Raw genomic sequence first — 20,633 nt, 5'->3', positions numbered from 1 at the left:
AAAAATAAGAAATGGATAATGGCTGGAAAGAATTTCTCTTCATTTTGTTCTGTGAACTTTGTTCCTTTCCTTCATGCTAGACCACCAGGCTTACAACACAAGTTACTGAGCTACCCAGGTTTAAAGCTGCTTCTTAGCCACAGTGCTGATTCCAGTTTCAGCAGTCAAACCTCTTATTCTGGTTATCATAAAACTTTCTCATTTTCTAAGATCATGCCTTTATTTGGTGCTTTCATGCCAGTTTTCTGGTAATCTTCAAAGTACTCCAGAAGAGCATAACTTGGCGGCATTCAGCAATACTAGTGCCACCCTGACATCCACATGTGATACAGGTGGAATTGTTTATAAATACATACATATATCTTTTTTACTAGAAGTTAACGATTCTGACTGCTTATTATCCAGTATTTTGCACAGGTGTTCTGCTTGCCAGGCATTAAAGGGACACCTCACACTTTTTGTGAGAATTTCTGTCTTTTTACTTGGGCTGTCAGTGGCACAAATACAATTTACTTGATTCTACACTTTCAAGAAGCATCAACTGAAATGCTGAACAGCAAGAAAAGTGCCCTTGTCCTGCCAGCCAGGTCTTAGGGGGTGCAGGGAGTTGCTGGAGGTGGTATTTGCCACTCAGTCACCACTTGACTGGGATTTCCCAGGCTGTTCCTGCAGACCCCAGCCTGAGCAATGCAGCTGTGGAGCCCTTGTAAAAGGGATGGTTATCTTGGCTAGATATTGGCTGTGTCTCTCAGCCTCGTCGCTGACTTCTCCAACTGATTAGGTGGGCTGAGTGTGTGTGCTCAGAAAGGAAGGACAGGGAGCTCTGGCACAGATGGTCATCTGAGAGTATGTCTGCACAACAGCTTGCAATGCAGCACAGTCGTTCTCAGGCTTGCTCGGATGCTGGCAAAAGTGTACCTCTGAGCAGCAAAATTCGACATAAGGGCTGCAGTGCTTCTTAACGGGTTTGCTTTCTTAAGCAAGCTTTAAAAAGCTGTTTGAGGTCGATCTCCATTGCAATATGTTCTGAAGTGGAGACAAACCTGGAAATGCAGCCTCATCCCCTGCCTTCAGTTGATGGAGAGACAGAATCAGCTTCAACAAGTTACACAACACTGTGTTGTCTTTAAAATACATATATATATGTATAGATATATAGATATATATATTACACACCTTGTTCACTTCTGAAGTTGAGGCTTAGTTTCAAGGCAGCCACTATGCGATCATGCAGTCAGGCCCATCTTTTGCCTTGCACTTCTGTCAAAAGGGACAACTCTTCATTGCCCAGTTGGTCCCAACCAAGTGCTGTTCCTTTCCCTCGGACTGATACAGATACGTGTGCAATGCCAGGGTAAGAGGGACTAGAAGAATGATCCAGCTAAAAACTAAAGCTACTTCTAGCACAAATTCCCTGGTCTACAGTATTGTCACTAATACTTGTGTGTGCATTGAAACCAATACCTCTTCCTTTATTGATAGTACTTCCTTAGAGCAGCTTAACATCTACTGTATGTCAAGCAAATAAAAAAAATGGGAATAGCATCAATTTATCCAAAAAGCATTGTTACCTTGCTCTATAACCCGCTGCTCCAGATAAATTGCATCTTTTCCCCCTCCCCTCTATGTAGATGTTCTTACATAAAAGATGCATATCAAGTTGCAGAGAAGCAACTGCCCATCCACACAAATCTCTGCTCTACTGAGAAACTCTGTGAACTGAGTATTTATCCTCTGGTGTGCTGTGGTAATGTTTGAACAAGTGATGGGTAAAAGTACAGGCGAAGGTCAAAGCTCATTTCAGAACAAATGCAATTTGTGATACTGCGCGTGTAATGTCTTAAAGAGGAAAAACTCTGCTGTTCTGTGAGAAGAGACATTAATGATTGTTAATTTTGTTTATTCAGCATACAGCTCTGAATTCGGAAGTATTCTAATTTTCTAGAGCCATTTGCAGACTGATTAGAAAACTGGAAGATGACCAATCTAGTAGATTTACTGTAGGATTATGAAACTCCTAACACAGGAGCATTACAAACCACAAGATTATTATGGTTTTGGTTTATTAGTAGTAAATACAAAACCTAGATGCTCTTGCAATGTGGTGCAATCCCTGCTGGGCAGACCCAGCCTGAACCACAGCATCCAAAAATTTAAAACTCCATCCTCAGTCAGGAGTTCCAGAAGGCGAGTTGGCAGAGGCGGAATAAAGAGAAGTTGAAATTAGCTAAAATACAAGATTGCTGTACAATTTGAGAAGCTGCATAATTTTTTGTTATTCCAGCACCTCCTGATACATGTAGATTGGCAAAATCCCACATGGCAGCAAAGGGTGCTCACTGAACTGTATAGTCAATATAATTCAATGGTGACATTTTCCAGAGTTGAGGCTGTAAGAAACAATACTCTAATTCATGAGAAAAGTCCTATGAATTGTTTTGATCGACAACAAAAGTGAAGAGGACCTATACCATCTGATTTGTTGTGCAGAAAAACCAAAATAGTTGACAGTGTCTTCCTGTATAACACACTGACCTACAGTTCACTTTACAACCCTGGAAAGATGCTAGGCAAAATCACCAGTTTCTGCAGTGTGTTATTAAAGGCTCATTTGAGACGTTTTATGTTTCTTGTATTTATTTCTAGTTGCTCGTGGAGTAGTCCTTCAGGGCTCTTTTAAGTGGGATGTGCTGGAAGCAGGCACAGGAGCAGGGTGGGAGGCAGAGGAGAGGTTCCCAGCAGGGCGTTCACAGCCGGCACAGGGCTGCCTGCGAAACAGAATTTCCAATGAAGGAGGCAGGTGTGAAGGGAAAACAGGAATGGAAGCTCTTCTATAAATCTTTTGGAAAACGGTTCTTCGGGGATTGGTGTGAAGAAGAGTCATTGCAACAGCTGGATTCCAGAATGGTCAAAATCCCCGATGTGGTACCACAAAGCATTGCACCGGTGGCTTGAGGAGGCACACACAGCGCCTGGAGTTATAATTTGCTGTTTATCAAACATAGCGTAAGCATAAGGCATAGAGATGTGAGGATGTAGGCATAGCTAAGTGTCTTTTTACTTTCAAAGGGGTATTGTTTGTGATTAATCAGTGTTTTCTGCCTTATAGGCCTGCCTCGTCCCCTCAGCTTTCACATGATGATACTCATTCACGCATTGAACATTATGCTAGCAGGTATGAGTCCAGCTGGACGTTAGGCAGATCTTTCTCTAAATAATCATTTAAAACAAAAAAAAATTCCAAAGGCTAGCTGGTACCCGAGTGCTTCATAAAGAAACATAGAGCATCATCGTCTGTGGTTGCTGTTAACCAGCCTGTCAACTAACTTGCATGCCGGATCACCTGCGTGGTCAGAAGTGAACTTTAGGTCCTCTGGGGTATTCGTTGAGCTGTGCCCTCAGGTTACCAACTTTTTAATAGGGTCTGTAGCAATAGGACAAGGGGTAATGGTTTTAAAGTAAGAGAGAGTAGGTTCAGACCAGATATAAATAAGGAAGAAATTGTTTACAATGATGGTGGTGAAACACTGGCACAGGTTGCCCAGATTGGTGGTGGATGCCCCATCCCTGGAGACATTCCAGGCCAAGCTGGACGGGGCTCTGAGCAACCTGATCTAGTTGAAGATGTCCCTGCTCATGGCAGGGGGTTGGACTAGATGAGCTTTAAAGGTCTCTTCCAACTCAAACCATCCTGTGATTCTATGGGCTTACATAGGGTTTTGTTTTTAATATGGACCCTGGTATAATCATGCTAATCAGAAGAGCAGAAACCCCCAATCTCTATTTGGATCTCAAGTGTCATTTTAATGTTAAGGAACTCACCTCGTAGAATACCACGAGCAGGCTTTCTCCTTGATTTGGAGGATTAAAATAGTGGTATATCACTGCTTTAGTTCACTTGTCTGCTTTCATACTGCTCTTAAGAATGAAAAAGTGGGTTAATTGCACAAATATGAAAATGTTTTTCCACCAGGCAAGTAAATTTGCAAGGGTTGAGGTAATGAAAAATAGTTATTCCAGTCTCCTCTTTCTCCCTCCCAAAATCACTTGATCAGGAAATGTATGTCTGAATTATGCAGGACGTTTAGGAGGGGCTGAGTGTTGAAAACCAATGAGAAATGACTGATCATTACAGTTCTGATGATGACATTGCCAGGTACACAGCAATTTGTGTAATCCCGTGGCATCTTAAGGCCTTTCTTTGATTGCGGAATTAATCATGAGGAGTAGAATATAACCTTAAAGAAAGGGTTGAAAACTTAGAAGTGAGTTTAGCCAGGTCATTCTAACAAGTAAACAATTATTTGTGATATCTTATTGCAAAACTTTCTGGTAATCAACAGTGAGTGTAAATTAATTTGAGTTTCAAGTTCATCAAAAACATCATGCTCTTTAATTTTTCAGCAACATTAGAGCAAATAAAGTTTCTGGAAAACATCATTGATTTTAATGAGTCTTGTTTATTTTTCTACAGGCTAGCAGAAATGGAGAACACCAATGGTTCTTATCTAAATGACAGTATTTCACCTAATGAGAGCATGTAAGTAGGCTGTTTTAATATTTTTGACATGTGTTTTCTTGTGAAGGTTAATAACTTGTAATGAAATTCTGTAGGGCTGAATTTGCATGGCCACATGCCACATCTGGTTCAATTTAATGATGAACTCACGTTCATTCAATTTCTATCACAGTGTCTAGATTTATGGCTTATAGCCGTAATCTATAACCAAAATTATACAACAGATGATTGATACCTTCAAAATTAAAATTACTAATTTCTTCCCAAAAGTTATGATTTGTTCAGCAAATAGTTCCCATATTACTGATGTGTTTTAAGGACAAAGATAAAAAGATAACCTTTCTATCTGTACTGCAAACTTAATCATGGTCAAATTGCTGTCAGCTAGGAAATGTTGTGGGCAAAGTGTCATTCAAAAGTTAGCAGGGCTAAACAGAAATCTTTGGTCTACAAATACCTGAAATACATTGCAAGAGTAAGACAGGAGGGACTCATCCTCACTGTGAAATACCAGAAGCAGAAAGCTTTTAAGTTGGACAGGTCACTGACGAGCATTCATTGTACTACTTTAAAGTCATAAATGAAAGTTTTAATTTCAAAAAAAGTAATTCAATCTAATGCTGAGACCTTTTTGTGGTTTTCTGACACAATAATATATTTGTCCATTCTTGGTATTTTCTAGATTTTTTTTTTTTTTATTGTCTGAATGGAAGGACTTAGAACTAGAAAGTTAACTGTGAGTAAAGTTTCTGGACACAGGACGGAAGCACGTAAATCATTGTCGTGCTTGAAAATTTGGTCTTAGTTAATTAATTGTAGGAGAAGCCATAGCGTAGATTCTAAATCAAATACGAAACGACTCAATTCTCAACTTTTCTAAAAGTGTTTTTTTCTGTTCTACATTATCTCATCCTTACCACCGCTTAAGGGTTGGGTTTTTAAAAAATTCAGACAGAATGTTCTTTTTATTAAATTTGTAGCATTCAGTTAAAGCACAGTATTCTGGCCGGTTTTCATTCACTTTGAGATTCCAAATTGTTATTATTTTATAAGGTTGGTTGTGAGCCTGTGAGATGTTCTTGGATAACAAAAAAGCTGTTTCTTTGTTTTGAAATAGTTTCTCTTTTGACTTGGTACAATTGGTACTTATCAACTTTGAAAATAACCCCCCTGTACAACTAAGTACATTGTTAGAATATATTGGTTCAAAAAGGTGAAAGTTAAAATGACACATCAAAACTAATGCATATGTAATGTCAGTGTATTTTCCTGCAGTTAATGGAAACTTTGTTTCCAGGCGTATGTCAATTTTGTTGTCATATATGGAATTTCCTGTTGTCCTCACTGTAATATTTCAGTGTCCTTAGTCAAAAATCATACCTAAGCGGTATCTTTTGTATTACACTTTGGTCTTACTGGTCAATACATTCTTTGGTTGATTAAAAGTTGTATTAATATGATTCAGTTAATAAGTTAACCACTGACTGTTCAGTTTATTACTGAGTTTGTACTATTAAAATGAGGATAAATCTATATTTTTTGGAAGAAATACGATCCAGATACACATTGTGGGAAAATCAAAGCTCATCATTAATTTGCAACTGTAATTCTTTCAGTTTTATTTGTCAGGTTATGCTTAAGTATTATTTGTTGACATTCTTATGAGTTTGGGATTATTTGGATTATAATTGCAGTTAGAGCAATAAATGGAGGCAGGATGGGAGGGAAAACAAGATTCCCAACAGCAGCGCCATTTCTTTCTGTGCTCGACTTGTGGTGTCAAGAGAAATCTTCCGTGGTTTCTCATGGTTACTCCTGCTGTCAGCTGCATTGCTTAGGGCCTAGATGCATCTCCTTAGCACTTAAAACACCCATGTAATACTGGGAGGTGGTCATGGTCTTCAGAACCGGATTTGCTTTTCTCTTCCAGAGATGTTTCTGTTTCAAATACTGGACAGTTTCGGGGGAAACAGCAAAAAAGAGATCATATGTATTACATAGAATATATTTGTATTCTTACCTTGTACGTCATTTGTAATTACAATTTTAAAAAACCTGTGAAAAATAGCATAATTTCATTAGATTAAGTCAGGTTTTTTTATTTCACCTCATTTACAATTTCATAGAGAAAAACAGAGAGAACACCTTTATTACATAAGGAGAGTTTGTAGGTGTACAAATAAAAGCCTTGCCTTTGAATGATCCTTCCACAACACAGATCAGGTAGCAGATGGCGTTTTCTCTCAAGCAAATTCCTAATTGAAGTTAGGCAAAAGAGGAAAACTAAGGTTGTCTGTGGCAAAATTTGGCTTTAAGTATCTGAAAAGCAGAGAGGAAGAGCGGTGGACTCTGCAGAGAAGGAAAATTATCAAGAGGATAAATGAAACAGTTCAGCAGATTTTGCTTTAAGGTACAATACGTTGCTCTGCTGTTAGTTACGAAGAGTTCAGCATATCTTTTTGTAAGAAATGAGAGATGGGGAATGAATCATCTCCTCGTACTCACTGCAAAGTTAAAAATGAGGAAGGGAACAGTCTGGTTTATCCTCCTCTGTTTTCCAGCGATGATGAACACTTGTTAATCCAGCACTACTGCCAAAGTCTGAACCAGGAGTCCCCCCTGAGCCAGCCCCGGAGCCCTGCCCAGATCCTGATTTCCCTGGAGAGTGAGGAAAGAGGGGAACTGGAGAGGATCCTCGCGGACTTGGAGGAGGAAAACAGGTGGGTTACGCCGCCAGCTGCCGCAGCCCTCGGGTTTCTTATTTCCTTCTCTTCTGCCTTATTTCCATGATAGTAATGAGCTTCACACCAGTGTTACTTTATTTTGCTGTAATGAGAGGGAAGGGTGTGCAGACATCTGCACCGCTGTCTGGAAAAGACAGGCAGAAGTTCTCCAAAAGACAGGCTTTTGTCAAATAAGTTGGCCACTGGGATATATAAGGTTTGAAATTACCTCAAGTCATTCAAAGTAAAGAATCTGTTAAATATTCGTGCTGTACAGTTAGATGGAATTCACTTTGATAGCACGTTGAGGGATAAAATAAGTTGTAAAGTTGCATTTTTTTCAGCCAAATGTGATCTTTCATGGTGGTTAAAACTTGAGTCCTCTTTCTGCTTGACGTTATTTGTTGCCATTTCTTTAGCCTTTCAATATCAAATATATTTTACCTCTTTTAATTTCAAGGTTAGTTGAAGTTGTCTTCATTAATCATAACCTTCTGCCTCAGCTGGATTCTTGCAGCATCACAACACCGCAGTCCTCTTTCTGTGGTACTCCGGAGTTTTGGGCCACCAGCATAAAAACTGGTAGATCTTGACCCTGGCAGATTCGTAATTGCAACCAAGAGTTACCAAAATTAGACTGTAAGATAGAAATCATTTAGATCTAACAAAAAAAAAAAAAAAGATTTGTCTTCTGCTAGCTACAGCTTTTATGGTAAAGTCTATTGGCATTTCCATGCACTTTTTTCTTGCTTCTTTAAGAGCTAGGTACTTTTGTTTACATTGAGATTTAATGCAGTAATCATTTACCTTAGGCATGTTAAGAAAATAATGAAAGAGTTGTCAGTGTCATAGATCTTCTCTCCATGCGTAAGTCTTCTTTGGATGGTACTAATCAATTATAGTGGTTCCATCACCCCACCATCTCCATGAGACTGTGGTTGGGACTTATTTACAAAGAGCAGAGACTGGACTTGCAGAACAGGTCAAGTTGGTTTTGTCATGGAGAAGCCTGAAATAAGCTATTCTGTCACCTGGAATAGGAGGAAGATTTCGATCTGCCTTGTGCGTCCTTCTGGATGTGCATCAGCTACTCCTCTGCAGATGTCTGTTTTTCTTTATAAGTAATATGCTTCAGCTAGGAAAAGGAAAGAACCTGTGTTCTCCATAAATACCAGTTTTTGTTTTTCTGTAGACTCGTCACTGTAAGAGCAACTAATTTAATTAACAGTTTGTTTCACACATGCTTTTTTCATTAAAGGTGTCATTTACTGTAAGAGTTACTTTTTTAATCCACCATTATTTTCTCATGCCCTCATGTTTCCAGTTGCGTTGCACCTTCTCTGCATTCAGACTACAAAATCTTTAGGCCGGGTTAAGCTGAAGATCAAACTGCTAAAATCTAACTGCTTTCTATGAGCAATTAGTAGCAGAGAAAACAGCTGGAGATGATGTTTCTGCCTGCATGAAAAATGCTGGCACTATGTCTTACAGACCTATAAATAATAATAAACTGGAGAGTGAGAAATAAAGAGGAAGCGTCAAGAGCACAATATTTTTCAGGAGGATTTGGGAGAATGTAGGGGATCAATAGGCATAAAGGATGAGGAACGTGTTTCAGAGAGAAAGCTGTAGTAAACAGAACTCTTGCTCTCTGAACAGCAGGGAGATTTTGTTTGAAACAAACCCCAGACTTCCTATTACATAGAACATAAAGCCCAAGTACTTTCCAAAGTGGAGGAAAAACAGTATTTTGAAATATGCCATCATGCTTTGCATACAGGACTTCTGTAGTTAAGAATTATTGTGTAACTAGTACCATACAGATATTATAGTAAAATAGCTTAGTTTTCAGGGGATGGTTGTGTACTTTTTAAAACAGCACTAGGAAGAAGAAAAAAAAATCATAATGCTTTTCTGTCTGTGTAGAAAATAAGCTGCCCACCAGAAAGGAGGATGGCTTTTAAAGCAGCCTCAATTTAGATTAGAAATGTGGTGTATGAATGTTAGTATAAACTGGAATTAGACAGCTAAAGAGGTTAAAAAATTTGGGGGGGGGGGGGGAGTTAAGCTTTAAATTTCAGTATGAGCATTATTTAATAACTACTAGTGAGGAATAACATGTTAAAAGATCTCTGTCAGGAATTAGACCAAAAATGCTTATTTTGAAGTTTGCCAATCCTGGATTAAACAAGTGCTGTAGACAATAATGTTAATTATAGCCTGTTATTTTCTCATTTGTACTGTTAGAGGCTCAGGGATAGGATGCCACCGCAAGCCACCTCACCTTTTGTGGATGCTTCAGGTCTCGATGCAGCAGGGATGGAATGGTCTGTTTCTGTAGGACAGCGTGTAGTTCACACTGCTGTGATTTTCACTGATGATGACAAAATCATGACTTTTGTCTGTGCAAACTGCTATAAATAACTTGTACTTAAAATGTGAGGTGGATGCTGAAAACCGAACAAGTTCTTGTCCTGATAGCTTGTCACGGCCGGATAACTATGATCTTATGGAGGAAACACTGATTCCTGTTTAGAAAAATAAGCCGTTCGGACAGGATCAGTCAGGAACCCTTCGTGTAACTTATTTGCCTTTAAAGGGACAAGACTGGTTTTTAGATTTCCGTTTTCTAGTCTTTTTCTCCTCTGAGTTTGTGCAAACCTTTTTTGGCTGTTGCCAAAAGCAATCAACAACCTGGGACCTAATTCCTTGTGTGAGCCCGGTTCCAGTGGGTGAGCACATATTCCTTCCCATGCTGATCTGAAAAATGCCCTCGGAGTAAACGTTTATTTCCACAGCATGAAGACTCAGTGAAAATATTGCTTGGAAATGAGCTGAACGTGATGCAGATCACGTTGTGACTGCTTAGTCCTCAGCCCAGCCTTAAAGCACCTGGATTGTTCATCATGTTTGTGGATGTTGGTTGACAGCCATCTGAACATGAGGGAGCAGTGTGCCCAGGTGGCCAAAAAGGCCAACAGCATCCTGGCTTGTATCAGGAATAGTGTGGCCAGCAGGACTAGAGAAGTGATAGTGCCACTGTACTTGGTGCTGATGAGGCCACACCTCGAATCCTGTGTTCAGTTTTGGGCCCCTCACTACAAGAAGGACGTTGAGGTGCTGGAGGGAGTGCAGAGAAGGGCAATGAAGTGGTGAAGGGTCTGGAGCACAAGTCTGATGAGGAGCAGCCGAGGGAACTGGGGCTGTTCAGCCTGGAGAAAAGGAGGCTGAGGGGAGACCTGATCGCTGTCTGCAACTGCCTGAAAGGAGGTTGTAGCATGGAGGGTGCTGGTCTCTTCTCCCAAGCAGCAAGTGACAGGACAAGAGGAAATGGCCTCAAGTTGAGCCAGAGGAGGTTTATGTTGGATATTAGCAAACAGTTTTTCACAGAAAGGATTGTCAGGCATTGGAACAGGCTTCCCAGGGAAGTGATGGAGTCACCATTCCTGGAGGTGTTTAAAAGGCATTTAGACGAGGTTCTTAGGGAGATGGTTTAGTGCCAGAGTCAGGTTAACAGTTGGACTCGATGATCTTGAGGGTCTTTTCCAACCAAAATGATTCTATGATTCTATGACCTCCATTGTAAATACCTCAGGTGGTTTGGCCAGGGCACGTCTCCTTGTTGATGCAGAGCTGGATTTGACGCTTATGCCCGGGAAGGCACGTGGCTGGGTGGCTACCAGTGTTAGATAAATAGTCATTTTTTCCTGCCCGTGTTGACCAACTTTTGTTTTTCTGATATTTTTTGACAATGAAGACTTAGCTCTCTCTGCTATATCTTGTATTATTTTACAATTAGAGTCAATGCATGCAGTCACTTCTCAGCAGGTCTTGGGAAAGCTGCAGCAAGTACCAACAAGAAGCAGTACTACAATATTCAAAACACTTTACTGTCATTTCTCTTTTTCTTCCACTCTCCACAGTTTCTTGCTTTTAAAAAAAGCCCTTCTCTTTTTTGCTTCGTATTTTGATTTTTTTTTGTCTCTTTTGAGCTGTTTATTGAATTTGGACCTTCATTTGGTTTTCAGCTGCAGTTTCTGGTTTCCAAGTATTTCCATCTTGACATCTTACCTAAATGAAAAAGACGCTTTGAAATTGTAGTGTTAAGGTTTTGCTTTTGGACAGTTTAGAAAGATCTGTCGCCTATTTGGAAATATTCTGAAATGTGTTTTCTGACTTAGAAACTAACCTAGCTGTGACACAGTTCTGACTGGATTTTTCTTCAGTTCCAAGGGCTTCTTGTTAGATATTCATTATTTATCTGCTAGCATTTTGAGACCTTGGTGCTTTTGTAGCTTGCAAATATGACTTTCTTAAATAATTTATGGCTAAAATTTGACTGTTAAATAATTTATGTTAGCTAAAATGTGAGCATTTTAGAGAATATTTTCAACTGGTGAAAATGTTTCATTTGAGTATTAGGCCTTCAGGCTCATGCTCAGTTTTACATCCCATGGAATATTGTGATAAGACCATTTCTTGTGTATTCAGTAGACCAAGTAATCTTGATACTATATTGCAATATAAGAGAAAAACCCAAATAATTATAAAACTATCTCAAAAACAATTTGAAATTTCCTTAAGAGTGAATCTATTTCAAAACCAGTGAAGACAGGTTTTTGGTATCCATCTAAAGCAGTATATTACATAGGTTATGCCGCAGATTAGGTTATACTGACTAGGATATACTCTACTAGCATTAAAAAGAAAGCATACGGAGTTGTGCCGACAGACACTCAGAACTTTTTGTGAAGAATTAAAATACTTTCCTGCTATTTTAATGACTAAAGAAAGTGAATGCTTCCTAATATTTTAGTCGCATCAATGTCACTAACATACTTCAGTAAAAGGGAGACTTGTCTTGCATTCTTTTGTTTTCCTCCCAGCTCCTTGCTGTACTATAACAACAACTTAGTAAATGAGATCTCCAGTCCAGCTATTTGCCTTTCCTTTGCCTTCCTGACATGCACCCAGAGTGCACTGGGCTGTGTGCCATCGGAGAACCGCTAACACCCCAAATCTCAAAGCTGCCCTGTTTCCGTGTAGCTGTGCTGTTCCTTCAAATCTGAAGACTGATGAATGGCCTCCTCAAATAAGTTCCTTCATTATAGTTGCCAATAGCGAGAAAGTGATGCATTTCTAAACGTGCCAAGGTTCCTTCTGGTATTTATTTTGGCATTGAAGAAGTGGAACTAGATCTTCTGAGTGTGACGCACTGTGAGTAAACGCTGGCACTCTAATGAGGGATGGGGGTAGGTGGTTCAGTTACCAGCTTTGTCCTTTTCTTCATACCACCAATTTTCTGCAGGGAGATGACAAAGAACATGAATTCACAAGTTCTCAGTTGCCTCTGAGAGGACTACTCAGCAAATAGGGTCCTCTAGGATTGCCATCACCAGGCAATTAATGCTGCCAGCGATAGATGTGATTAATAACTCATGAGGTCTTTACTACCCAGCTCTTTACAGTTGCACAAATCAAGGTTACATTGCATGCTTCCTCTCTTATTTTTCTTCATGAATGCTTTAAAGAGGTGCAAGCATATGAAATGGAATATATGGGCTTTTTCTTTGAATATGCCGCTTACTGAAGTAGAACGTGTTTTCCCAGTGATGAGAAAACACAGCAGCTTTGTTTGTGACAGCCAGAGGTAAAAGTCCCCCACCCTGAGCTATGGTGGAGGGAGACTGCCCGTGCTTGCTCAATCACATTCATTTAGCGAGAATTATGCTTTTATCCCCTTTCTCTTCCCATTTGATGCTGAAGATGTCAGAGGGCACCTTTCCTTGGGGCACAGAGACTTTACTCTGAGGGCTGTGGGCAGTGCCTTGGACGCCTGGCTTGTAGCAGCAATCCTTTTTCATTGCAGATCTTAAAAGTGTTCCAGAGGTGGAAATAAGAGTAGATTGCTCTTTCCTCTAGGATATGCTCACAGCAGATTTCACATCCTTTCTTTTTTAATTTTCAGCTTTTTTCCCCCTATAGAATCATAGAATCATTTTGGCTGGAAGAGACCCTCAGGATCATTGAGTCCAACCATAACCTAACCTAACTCTAGCACTAAACCATCTCCCTAAGAACCTCGTCTAAATGCCTTTTAAACACATCCAGGGATGCTGACTCCACCACTTCCCTGGGCAGCCTGTTCCAATGCCTGACAGCCCTTTCCATGAAGAATTTTTTCCTAATATCCAATGTAAACCTTCCCTGGTACAACTTGAGGCCATTTCCTCTCGTCCTATCACTTGCTACTTGGGAGTAGAGACCAACCCCCTCCATGCTACAACCTCCTTTCAGGTAGTTGCAGACAGTGATCAGGTCTCCCCTCAGCCGCCTTTTCTCCAGGCTGAACAGCGCCAGTTCCCTCAGCCGCTCCTCATCAGACTTGTGCTCTAGACCCCTCAGCAGCCTCGTCACCCTCCTCTGAACTCTCTCCAGCACCTCAATGTCTTTCTTATGATGAGGGGCCCATTTATGTTAATATGAATCTTCATTCCTGTGTGTTAGATCCCAATTATTATGACATTACTGATCCTCTGCCCTCTGCAACACTCTTACGGCTCTGAAAGAGGTTGCTATGATGAGTTTTAATTCTCTGGACCAAGGATTGTGTAGGTGGACTGAAAAGGTGCAGCTGAAAAACTCAGTGACAAAGGTGCTCTGGATAAACTCACATGCAACCTTCAACGTGACATCCCTTTGTTCCAACAATATTACTGTATTTAATTATAGAACTCTCAAATTCAGACATATCTCTGCTTGGATAATATGCATTATCCTTTTTTTTTCCTGTAGACTTTCAGAAAGAGTTTTAGACTATTTTGTATCAGACATGAAGGTGTTTTTGTCTGAGTTATTCCCTAGTCCTCACCTGTTTTTCAATACCATGGTTACTGGAAGGACTTCTCTATATTGATAGGTGAGGCAATAGTTGTAGATTTCTTTGTAGCAAGGTACCTGATTATGTTGTATGACCAAGTGCATTTATTTAGTCTCCCTTACGGTGATATTTTATCTTTTGCTTTACAGCACTTCAAACTTTTGAGTCTGCTGTTTGTAGAGTGTTGCCTGTATCATACATCTGGGAAATTCCTCACAGGGTAGCGACAGCCACAATCTACAGACTTTGTGAAAAACAAGCTTAATGATCAATCCTGTATAACCTTTAGTCTGCAATAACACTGTTTGTGATACTGTTGTCGTGCTCATTCCTATTCCCTTCTGTAGTTTTTATTAATTACTCACCAATTCATTCAGCTAGAAGTATCAGAAGACATTAAGTCATGTGGAAGACAACATCCAGTACAGCCCTTCTTTCTTTCTTTCTTCCAGATAATTTTCATGGACTTGAAACAAAAAACTTTCTTTGAAAAAAAAGCTCTCCATAGTCTCACCTCTTTGTGTGGGTTTTAGAGAGGGAAATCTTGAATTTTGGACGAACCTGAAGTTAAGAGTGATCAACCCCTTTTTTTAACCTTTTAAAACTTTTGCAGAAGAGGGACCATGTAGGTCAGACATCCCTTAGGGATCATGTTCAGGGGCGGGGGGAGATGCCGTAGTCCCAGGTTGGGACACATCCATCATGCAGCTGCTGAGGGGCACAAATATGTTTAAAGGGCAGTCAGTAGCCGGTCTTTGTCCTTGGCATTGCTTTCTTATTCACATGAAATGATGCATACTGCTTTAAGTTTTGTTCTGGTCACAATAACGTACATTTAGAAGTGTTTCAGAGCTTAATAAAGTTCATTGGGAGGTTTCTGAAGTGCTATTTAAGCCTCTGGAGCAAACTGTCAGTGCATATTGTGGTTTGCGGGCAGAACTGGCAAAAAGTGCCTGTTCTCACAACCTCAAATAAGAGCAAGTTGGAAAAAATAAAATCTGGGTCACTGCTTGTGATGAGTAAGCAGTTACCAGAGTGTTGAGCTATTTTTCACCCCTTTGGGAAGCTGTGAAGGAACATCACAGCAACAAAATCCCAGTGCAGTTTATTAGGGCTCCCTTGCCTGCAAAGTTTCTGTTACAAGCTCCTATTTTTGCATTGTTGGGCTGTGTTATCCCTAACAAGCTTTCAGTTTTTTCCCTTCTGTGCTCTTCCTGCTTGCTAAATTTTTTTTTCATGTGGGCCATATAGATCATATTAACCTATGGAGTAGTTTACTGGCGTAAAACTGGGGTTTTACAGAATAAAAGAACAAGTGTAGCAGTGCCATAAAGTTACAGTAGACTGCAGCACTCCAGGCAGGGCAGTCCCAATGAAGATGGAAATTATAGCCTCAAAAGTTAGTGCAGTGCAGTTTAACAGATTAGCTCACTAATTTGTCTTTTCCTCATCTTAGGTTAGTAATTTTAGAGCTAGGCTGGAAATGTGACCCGCCTGATGACAGCAGAGTTGCAAATGAACTGCTGAGTTCTGTGTTTTGCTCTGACTTTTTGGGTCGCCTTTGTTTCTTAGCTTTATAAAACAGGCCAGCCAGGTGGTGTCCACTTTGGTTAGCGTTTGCAAAGTGCTTTGATCACTCCAAGTCCTCTTCTAGCACTAATTAGTCCTCGAGTGTATTCATGCATGGAAGTGAACAGGCAGTCCCACTTGTGCTGGGAAGGATGAAAGGCAGGAAGCCGAGGGCTGAGCCTGGGACAGAGCGTACCCGGGTGTTGGGAGGGTGTCTGGAGCCCAGCCGGCCGCTGCGTCCTGTGCCCTGGAAGGGAATTAGCTGTGAATTCTGGTGATGCAGAGAGCCTTTGGGTATCACAGGTCCCTGTAATATCAGCTGCATGTGAATCTGCGAGCTGTCAGCCAACAGGTACATGAGTTCAGCAGAACAAAAGGCAGGTGGTACAAGTGAACCTTTGCCCTGGTAGGGAGACACATCCCATCCCACCCCACCCCATCCCATCCCATCCCACCCCACGAGAGGAGGTGCCTTCTCGCTGCCCTGAGCAGAGGGTAGCCTGCACCAGCCTGTTTGGCTGCATCCAGCTCTGGAGCCCCAGTACAGGACAGACGTGGACCTGTTGGAGAGGGGCCAGAGGAGGCCACAAGAATGATCAGAGAGCTGGAACAGCTCTGCTGTGAGGACAGGCTGAGAGAGTTGGGGTTGTTCAGCCTGGAGAAGAGAAGGCTTCAGTACTTAAAGAGGCCTATAAGAAAGATGGGGACGGACTTTTTTAGCAGGGCCTGTTGCGATAGAACAAGGGGTAACGGTATTAAACTAAAGGAGAGGAGATTCAGGCCAGGCATGAGGAAGAAATTTTTTACAATGTGGGTGGTGAAACACTGGCACAGGTTGCCCAGAGAGGTGGTAGATGCCCCATCCCTGGAGACATTCCAGGCCAGGCTGGACGGGGCTCTGAGCAACCTGATCTGGTTGAAGATGTCCCTGCCCATGGCAGGGGGTTGGACTAGATGACCCTTGAAGGGCCCTTCCAACCCATTCTTATGATTCTATGATTCCATAAAGCTTTTACCTTCTTGTTGCTTCTCAACAGAAACTTGCAAGCAGAGTATGACCGTTTGAAGCAACAGCATGACCACAAAGGGCTCTCTCCGCTGCCATCCCCACCGGAGATGATGCCGGTTTCCCCACAAAGCCCCCGGGATGCTGAGCTCATTGCAGAAGCCAAACTGCTTCGTCAGCACAAGGGCCGCCTGGAGGCCAGGATGCAGATCCTGGAGGATCACAACAAACAGCTGGAGTCACAGCTGCACAGGCTGAGGCAGCTGCTGGAGCAGGTGAGCCCTCAGGCCTTTCTTCTAGATCTCTCCAGAGTCATTTTCCAAACAGGGTGTGAAGTGATATCAATAATAACAACATACCAAGAAATCATATCTGTAGAGACTAGTCAGAGAAAAATGTTATTCTACAGGCTGCAAGTGAGAAGGTGTAATCATGTTTTGGTATTCTTATTTAGTATTCTTCCTTGCTTTATTCAGAATTCAGATCTGTTGTTTGCATGGAAGTGTTTACATAAAAACAGACAAAATTGTGTGTATTCATGGTGTAAATAAGAAATATAGAGATCTGAAGATTTGTGCAACTGTACTGAGCTGTTAATAACAACCTCTTCTTTTTTTTCTTCGATTTTTAGCCGCAGGCAGATGCCAAGGTGAATGGTACAACACTATCATCTCCTTCTACCTCTTTGCAGAGGTCAGACAGCAGTCAGCCAATGCTTCTTCGTGTGGTTGGCAGCCAGACTTCAGAAACCATGGGTAAGATAACAAAGTTCAGATTTTCAGAAAAAACAGTGATAGTCCCATTTTCCAGCAAAATATCCTTAAAGACAGAAAATACTCTGCTCTCCTGTTTAGTTCAAATGAGAATGAAATAGACATTTCCAGTGGTCTTTGATGTCATCTGGCTGTTTACATTTTACATCTTCATTATAGTTCAGGCTTTTGTTTTTCATCATGATAAACACAGTAGTGTGGATATTTTTACATTAAACACAAAGCTCAGGCAGGACTTGGCTCCTAAAAACAAATATTACTAAAAAGCTAACTATTTTATTCAAACTGACCTTCAGTAATTAAGCATTATATGGCTCATTTAAGTGTACGTAGCATTAATTGTGGCTAAGAGATTAAATATATGATTAATCATCCCAACGTTAACTGATGTGATCATATTTTTAATATGTCATGGCTCAATCAGTAGGATTGAGCTGTCACTCACAGGCACTGCTCATCTAGTTTCTTTTCTAAATATTGCATCAGATGTGATAATGAACATGATGTGAGTTGTGGAGCAGGGTTAAGTAATAATATTCTGTAGTTAGAGGCTGGAATTATTATTTTGATGCTTTTAGTAACTGCTCTGTAGCATTTTCCTAATTTTCTATCTGTTATCTAATTAATAGGTATTTATTACCATTTAGTAAGGATTTTCTGCTAGTAAAAAAGCAATCAACCATTGCAGAATCTTTAAGCAAATGTACTTAAATTACTTGAACAAGATAATATTTGCAGTCTGGTGATAATATTCAGCTTCATACAAATAAATTTATTTAGTGGATGTTAGAGGCAGTGAGGGAGAGTGAAAAGCTTAAGTGAGAGCTTTTCTCTTCAGTAGAACTAGTGACAGAGTCGACGATAGAGAGAAATTGAACAGGAGGGAACGTTCTGCTGTGTCTGAAGTGCCACCATGGTGGGAGATGCAGCTTGTTTCAGGGGCTTTTCTTCCTTCCCGAGTGTAGGCAATAACGTCCACCTGTGCTGGTATAAAATGAGATGAGTTCTATACACCCTACAACAAAAAATTGTGAAATAAATTGTACCTTTGGGAATCCTTAAGTTGAATCCTGGAGGTGAGAGTACCGTCACAGGTAACAGCAATTTCGTTTGGATCTTTCTTTAATGGTATTACTAGTGAGTAAATATTTTGGAACAGAGTAGACATAATGTATAGGTGGAGTATTTTGCATCAGCTTTCTGAAGAAATGTCACGAATTTCATTACATAAAATATGTTAGTTAAATACACAAGAAAAGATAGGAAGACAGTGGTTCCCAGCCATTTTATTAAAAGTCTTGTATTTTATCTTTTAGTAGGACAAAATATAATAATGTACTTCTTTCATTTGACTCGATATAAAATTATTCCCATTTAACTTGTGAGACTGGAATAATTAATTAACTTGCATATAATCACATAGACTGCTAAAACTTGTTTAAAGCAAATATTTAGACATGAGTTGGGGTTTTTTGTTTGTTGAATTGAGCCAATATGTGGCAGGACAGTGAGATGTTGAATCGTTATCAGTATGATCGTGTTGAGACTCAGCAAAGCGATGCTGTTGGCAGCATGGAGCAGAGCTTATAAAAAGAATTACTAACTGAGCTAACAAATTCAGTTTGTCGAGTCGTCTTTCACACCAGAAAGCTTTGCTTGCTAGTCTGAGAGTTTCTGAAGCGTGACTTAAAATATTCTTGAATTGTGAAGGGAACCAGAGCGGTGTTGTAAATAACGCTCCCGCACCGCGAGCATGTGCCCAGTAATGAGGGAGTCATAATTTGCAAGAAAATAATGAGGAGCCCTAGGTCTCTCAGGCAATGAGGTAATGTAGTGGTGGCTTTTATGTATTTTACTTTTTGAAAGGAGGCTTTAGGGTTTTTTTACTTTGAATGTAGACCCACTGCAGTTATCTCTCTGCTTTCTCAAGGAGAGATTATTGCAAAAGATTTCCCACCAGCAGCATTGTCCAGCCACTTGGTAAAAGCAGCAACTCACTTAGATTCTAATTTACAAATAGGAAAGCTTATCCTTTGATAACCTGAAATACACCTGGGCAAGTGGAAGGGTTCTGCTTTTCCTCTCATGGAGCCCTAAATGGGAAGGCCCTGATCCTTGGCCTTTCTCCTCCAGTAATGTGGCAGCAGAGGAGCTTTTCTGAGGCGTGTGAGCCAAGAGGCTGTTGCTGAGCTTTAATTCATTTGGGTACCACCAGAATGTTAGAGACTCACCGAGCTTCCCAGGCCTTTTGTGGAAACAGAAATGGGGAAGACCAGTTTGGGTAAAGAGAGATAACTGAGGTCTGAAGGTATCTTTACTGTTATCTGGTTGCTTGGCTGATGTCTTATTTTGTTGTTTACAAGGCAATGCTCAGAAAAATCATCCAAATGAGAAAGAATAAAAATAACGCATTTTAAATAAAGATACAGCAGTATTGAGGGTCAACAGAGTTCAGTTCATATCAGCGCTTACCAGAATATTTGGTATCAGTACCTGTCCTCAGCTCTTCTTGGCCAGAACAGCAGAACCACTGCCTCCCTCTTTTGGTCTTTGGGGCCAGGTGGGTTTCTGCAGGTGTGCTGATAAGGTTCTCAGCCTGGGCAGAAGTGGCAAGACCTTTCTCTGAGTTTTCAACTTGACATCCAGCAGCGTAAGTAGTTCTGCTAAGGCACATCTGTCAGCGCAGCACTTGGTGCCAAGTGACTCATGGCGTGAGTTGATTTGTGCGAACCCGGTACCAGTCAAAAGCTGAATAAGCTATTTTTAGCCAATTAATGGAATAAAAGAAGCTGACATAAAGAGCATAAGTTATATGAATGAGGTGCTTCTTGCAGGAACTTTACCCCACTTCTTGTACTGCAATGGGAAAAATTACTCTTGGTCAGTAATACCTCTGTGAAGCTCCTGGCCCTAAGGTGAGGCCAACACTAAACCTACTAATAGGGAATATATGCAATCCCGAAGTGTTCATTTAGCATCTCGTTTAGCAGGCTTTCCACTAGCATGGAGCACCTCAATGTTTAAAGAACGTAAATGCTAACAGAAATTCAGGCAGTTTATTACTCAAGTTGAGTAGGGCAAGGCATGTTAGCATAAAGGGTCATTAAGTCACTTTCAAAATAAGGATGTACTGATCATGGTAATTTTGGCAGGTAAAATTGCT

The 20,633-nt window shown here is 40.6% G+C and overlaps 1 protein-coding gene across 15 annotated transcripts in view; it reads left to right on the top strand.

Annotated features, from left to right (window-relative positions):
• The window catches only part of DMD (dystrophin), a 1,281,342-nt gene that overhangs the window by 1,242,362 nt on the left and 18,347 nt on the right, over positions 1-20,633 (top strand). For 12 of the 15 annotated variants that reach the window (XM_065627016.1, XM_065627025.1, XM_065626951.1 and 9 more), the window contains 5 exons: positions 3,110-3,175; positions 4,475-4,540; positions 7,081-7,239; positions 16,729-16,972; positions 17,329-17,452. In XM_065627016.1, coding sequence (XP_065483088.1) covers positions 3,110-3,175; positions 4,475-4,540; positions 7,081-7,239; positions 16,729-16,972; positions 17,329-17,452 — 659 coding nt within the window. The remainder of the gene's footprint in view (positions 1-3,109; positions 3,176-4,474; positions 4,541-7,080; positions 7,240-16,728; positions 16,973-17,328; positions 17,453-20,633) is intronic. The other 3 variants (XM_065626998.1, XM_065626989.1, XM_065627007.1) reach the window with 1 other exon arrangement.

The sequence above is a fragment of the Caloenas nicobarica genome, chromosome 1, assembly GCF_036013445.1.
Source record: "Caloenas nicobarica isolate bCalNic1 chromosome 1, bCalNic1.hap1, whole genome shotgun sequence".
NCBI lineage: Eukaryota > Metazoa > Chordata > Aves > Columbiformes > Columbidae > Caloenas > Caloenas nicobarica.
Note: the sequence above shows the minus strand (reverse complement) of the source record. Positions and strands in the feature narration are given on the sequence as shown.